The following is a 6,000-nucleotide window of genomic DNA, read 5'->3' as shown; positions in this document are numbered from 1 at the left end:
AAACAAACTGGGCACACAAGGAAACCACAGTTAGAATATGACGAGACCATGTACAACCCCTCGACCCTGAAGAGAACTGAACACCAGACGCCACACGCCTTGAAGATAACTATGTGCCATCCCCAGAAGAAGGAAGAGGGAGGCACACGGTGGAGCCTCCACAGCCAAAGGACCAGAGCCAATGGGCAACTGACTCTGGCAGTGGTGGATCATCCCGGTATGAGCAGGACAGGGCCCGTATTCCTCAGATCCTCCGGAAAAGCCTGGCACCGGCTGTTAGAGCAGAAAATCCGGCCTCACAAGAGTATGAGAATGGGAATAGCAACACTATCTTCAGTGCCACTGTGTGAAGTTCTGGGTATTCTGCCTTGACTTTATTCTGAAAGGATACGATAGATTGGGATGTGAATAGAACATTTTACTTCTCCATACATTTTCTTGATGTTGTAAGTTTTGGTTAATTTAATACTCTCGGGAAAATAAATAGCACAGAACAATCCAGTAGGCCTGCATTTATCATTCCTCTCTGTCTTCCTCTGGATTTTCACAGAGAGGTACCTGGCAGTGCTAAACTGTGCTGCTGTGGGATAGATGAAATACAGTTAATTTGAGGTTGAATATTTACCAAATTTACAGTAAAAAAAACTTCAGAACTACTCTCTCTCTCTCTTTCTCTCTCTCTCTCTCTCTCTATAGGAAGCTTTATAAGACGTTGAAGCAGTGTTTCAGCTCAGTGGGGACAAGGCAACAGGACATTTTGTTACCTATTTCTAAACTAAACCTTTAATTGACTTTGTTATGTTCTTTCCCTGATAATGAATTGCTTCAGTAATATAACACTTGCTCATCTTCCGGTGAGCTTAATGTGTAAGGTGTATGTGGCGTCAGTGCAGTCCAGTTTTAAGAAAAGGTAAACTATTTATTAATGTGAACCAGTCAATTGTTCTAAATCCAAAGAACAATCATGTTAAACACCACACAGGCCTCATATTTCACCCTTGCTGGATATTTTGACACAGGACATGTAACTAACTTGTGCTTCATTGTTATTCTTGCTTTATATATTTTCATTGTAGGTTCCAATGTCCTGCTGATTGTGGTTATCTGTGTGAACAGAAGCTTACATGAGCCTATGTACATGTTTCTGTGCAGCCTGTTTGTGAATGAGCTGTATGGTAGTACAGGGCTGTTTCCGTCCCTCCTGGTTCAGATCCTCTCTGATGTTCACACTATTTCTGCTGATATTTGTTTCCTGCAAGTTTTCTGTGTACATTCATATGGGGCTGTAGAATATTTAAATTTAGCCATCATGTCTTACGACAGGTACCTTGCTATCTGCTGTCCTCTGCAATACAGCACACATATGACATCAAAAAAAATTGGCATACTTATAGCTGTAACGTGGTTCTATCCTTGTTTTGCAATGGTTGTCTTGCTGTCTTTAACTTCACCTTTGCAGTTGTGTGGAAACACAATTTACAAAGTATACTGTGACACACACTCTGTTGTGAAGTTGGCATGCTCAGACACCACTGTGATCAACTTGTATGGCCTCCTTGCTACTTTTAGCACAATCTTTGGTGCTTTGCTTTTCATTCTTTACACCTACATGAAGATTCTGCTGGTTTGTTTTTCTGGTTCTGATCAGACGAGACAGAAAGCTGTCAGTACCTGCACGCCTCACCTGGCTTCCATATTGAACTTTTCCTTTGGAGCAAGCTTTGAAATTTTACAGAGCAGATTCAATATGAAAAATGTGCCAAACATGGTGCGCATATTTTTATCATTATATTTTCTTACATGCCAGCCGCTCTTCAATCCTGTGATGTACGGCCTGAAAATGACCAAAATCCGCAACATCTGTAAAAGTCTGATAACAAACACACACCTCTGAAATAAAGTTGCGCATCATTGCCCTTAGTTATTGACCATTTTTAAGCCTATATGTGTATGGTGTATTACTTTTCTTCTCTTAGAAATTCTGCCTCTGAATTGTAATTTTCAGAAAACCTCCACCACTCCACTACAGTACATTTAGGTATACATTTTCCACCAGGGTCTCAGACTTGAATCACATTCCTCTACTAAAAATGTTAGAGGACGATCTCACACGTAGGAAAAGTTTTACCTATATCTCTCATGGGAAGAGTACAGGGTGGGCCATTTATATGGATACACCGTAATAAAATGTGAAAAGTTGGTGATATTAAAGTCCTGTTTGTGGCACATTAGTATATATGAGGGGGTGTTACGTCCCCCCCACCATGGTGGAGGCAAAGGTAGGAAGGAGACAGCAACACCGGACAACCACAATCAATGAAGGAGGAGGACAACAGGACAGTTAAGAATCAGGCAGGATTTATTGGTTGCTTATTTATTGCCATGATAGTCAAACTTAACAAAAGAAAAAGGTGGGGGAGGAGGACTGGGCGGTTGAGCCAAATCAAAGAAATTAATAAAACAAACAAAGGTCGATAGCTTCCAGGGCCTAACTAAAACAAAAATGCAAAACAAAAGGCCTACCTAGCTACTCGACCAAAGGTCAGTGAAAACATACAAAAGTGGCATCAACCGCATAACCTAGTGTGTCTAACAGTTTAAAACTGCAGCCAGTGTATAGGGTACCCCAGCTTACCTGTCCAGCCTCCCACCACACACAATACAAAGAAGCCTTTTCACAACTGTTTGTCATAAAGCAGCAGCCACCAGCTGGCTACTCGTTTGTAGTGATCCTCGAAGAGTGATTGGCCAACTGTGCCCAGACCAGCCAATAGACACATGCCAATCAACTTTGAACTGGCCAATAGGTGGAGGATTGAAACCTGAAAGATAAAAAGAGCACAAAAGCAAAGCCACATCTCTTGGCACGTAACAGGGGGCAAACTCCTGAAGATGGGTGGTGACCATGGTGGCCATTTAGAAGTCGGCCATCTTGAATACAACTTTTGTTTTTTCAATAGGCAGAGGGCCATGTGACACATCAAACCTATTGGTAATGTCACAAGAAAAACAATGGTGTGCTTGGTTTCAACGTAACTTTATTCTTTCATGAGTTATTTACAAGTTTCTGACCACTTATAAAACGTGTTCACCTAAATTGATGCACTCATTTGAACAATATGGCCAATTATCTGGGTACAAAATCAATATAGGTAAAACCCAGCTACTCTCATATAATTATAGCCCACCAGAAGAAATAAAAAGTAGTTACCCCTTGGCATGGCAAACAGAGTCTTTTAAATACCTAGGCATCAACCTATCAAATGATCTTACAAAATTATTTGAACAGAATTATTTACCTATACATAAAAAAATAAAGGACGACATAGCAAGATGGAATTTAATTCCTTTCTTTAACCTTAGCTCAAGAATTGACTCTATTAAAATGAATATATTGCCAAGGTTCTTATATCTATTTCAAACCCTACCAATAGAGATTAACCAAAATCAGTTTAATGAGTGGGACAAAATGTTATCTAGGTATATATGGCAAGGTAAAAGACCAAGGGTTCACCTCAAAACATTACAGCTGGCTAAGCAAAAGGGAGGATGGGGCTTGCCTTATTTCAGATATTACTATTTTGCAGTGCAGATGAGAGCAGTGATATGCTGGTGTAACCCATCATACACTGTCCAATGGAAAAACCTTGAGGAAAAAATGTTGCCCATTCCCATCCAGGCAATTTTAGCTGATAATAATTTACAAACTTACATAAATAACATTGATAACCCATGGGTGAAACGGACCCTTAAAACATGGAAAACTGTTATAAAGGAACATAAACTAGAGGCCAACATTATAGCTCTTAACTGGTGTGCTTATGACTCAGAGTTCATACCTAATAAATTGGATTCTAGATTCAAGGATTGGATAGCTAAGGGTATAACAGACCTATGTAGTATAATGAAAGATGGAAAATTGCTCAGTTTTGAAACGCTTAAAAGGACATATTTATTAGAAAAACAAGACTTCTATCGATATTTGCAGCTACGGCATTATGTTGATACGAAGACGAAAAATGCAACAAAGACAGGCACATGTTTGATTGATTTGTTTATAAAAAGCTATAATTCAGAAACTATTGATAGAATTGTTTCATGTCTGCATAAGGGTCTTTTGGACTTGACATCACATTCAACTTCATATATTAAAATAAAATGGGAGAAGGAAGGAGGGATAAATATATCTGAGGAAGAATGGACGGCAATATGGAGGTATCAATGGATGTGTACAAGCTCCCAAAAATGGAGGGAATTCGGCTGGAAGAGCCTAATTAGGTACTTTATAACACCCTCCCAGAAGTCCCACTATGATAATAACTCCCCTGTCTGCTGGAGAAACTGTCGAAATCAAAGTGCAAACCACTACCATATTTTTTGGGATTGCTCTGTTTTGAGGGACTATTGGAGAGAAATACACAACGCTCTACAGTATATCTTCAAATGTGAAATACCCCTTGAGAGTAAGACTATGTTTTTTGGACACGTACCTCAGGAATGGCCGAAAAGGGATAAACATTTAGTAAATATTTTGCTGGTGGCCTGTAAAAAGGGTATTACCAGAAAATGGTTATCACCGGAGAGCCCAACTATAAATATATGGATGGACATTAGAATAGAATAGAATAGAATAGAATAGAATAGAATAGAATAGAATTCAACTTTATTGTCATTGCACATGTCACAGGTACAGGGCAACGAAATGCAGTTTGCATCCATCCAGAAAGTGCTTTAGTCGTGATACAGATATATTACAATATAAATTAGCAATAATAGAGATGTGTAAGTATATTACAGAAATGGGTCTATTATGGTATGTTATAATGTACACAGTGTGAAGTATGTTATGAATATTCTATAACTATAAGTATGTACAGGCTGTAGTGAGTACAAGCTATGTACAGGCTATGAACAGGATATAAATATGAAATAAAAACTATACAGAAATCTGAGATATACAGTTATACAGAATGTGAACTATGTAAGTTATAAACAGTTGTGGGATTAAAAATTATCGTATGTACAGAATGATTATCTACACAGAACTATACAGTAGTGGTAAAGTGCTAGTGGTTGTGGGTGTGTGTATGTTCAGTCCATGAGTTTAACGTGGGTCAGATGTCAGGAGGCAGAGTTCAGGAGTCTGACAGCTGTGGGGAAGAAGCTGTTCCGGTACCTGGTGGTCTTAGTCCGAGGCTCCTGTAGCGCCTCCCAGAGGGCAGGAGGGTGAAGAGTCCATGTGATGGGTGACTGGGGTCTCTGATGATTTTCCCAGCCCTTTTCAGACACCGCTTCCTGTAGATGTCCTTTATGGCAGGAAGTGGTGCTCCGGCGATGCGCTGGGCAGTTTTCACGACCCTCTGCAACGCCTTCCGGTCCGAGGCAGAGCAGTTCCCGCACCAGACTGTTATACAGTTGGTCAGGATGCTCTCGATGGTGCAGCGATAGAAGTTCACCAGGATGTCTGAGGACAGGTGGTTCTTCCTCAGAGTCCTCAAGAAGAAGAGGCGCTGGTGAGCCTTCTTGACCAGCTTGGAGCAGTTGGTCGTCCAGGTGAGATCCTCGAGATGTGGACTCCCAGGAACTTGAAGCTGCTCACACGCCCACAGCCGCCCCTTAATGTGGATGGGTGGATGTGGGTCAGCATTCCTCCTGTAGTCCACGATGAGCTCTTAGTCTTCTCGGTGTTAAGCAGCAGGTTGTTTGTGTCGCACCACTCAGCCAGACGATCCACCTCCTCCCTGTAGGCGGCCTCGTCGTTGTCACTGATGAGGCCAATCACCGTGGTGTCATCTGCAAACTTAATGATGGTGTTGGAACCATCAGCAGGTCTGCAGTCATGGGTGAAGAGGGAGTAGAGGAAAGGGCTCATCACACAGCCTTGTGGTACACCGTGTTCATTGTGATTGTTGATGAGCAGCGGTTATCCAGTCGGACATGTTGGGGGCGGTTGATCAGGAAGTCCAGTAACCATTTGCAGATGAGGGAACTGATGCCCAG

The 6,000-nt window shown here is 41.2% G+C and overlaps 1 protein-coding gene across 1 annotated transcript; it reads left to right on the top strand.

Moving 5' to 3' along the window:
- The first annotated feature begins 964 nt into the window (after positions 1–964).
- LOC116318433 (olfactory receptor 142-like) lies at positions 965–1,894 on the top strand. The gene has a single exon (XM_031737437.2). It carries the CDS (start codon positions 965–967, stop codon positions 1,892–1,894), a length of 930 nt encoding a protein of 309 aa, XP_031593297.2.
- Positions 1,895–6,000: the final 4,106 nt, after the last annotated feature.

Source organism: Oreochromis aureus, linkage group 14, assembly GCF_013358895.1.
Source record: "Oreochromis aureus strain Israel breed Guangdong linkage group 14, ZZ_aureus, whole genome shotgun sequence".
In the NCBI taxonomy this organism is placed as follows: Eukaryota; Metazoa; Chordata; class Actinopteri; order Cichliformes; family Cichlidae; genus Oreochromis; species Oreochromis aureus.
Note: the sequence above shows the minus strand (reverse complement) of the source record. Positions and strands in the feature narration are given on the sequence as shown.

What these genes read in the sequence shown, in the direction of transcription:
- LOC116318433 (XM_031737437.2), top strand. Translation starts at nt 965, where the DNA reads ATGTTAAACACCACACAGGCCTCATATTTCACCCTTGCTGGATATTTT.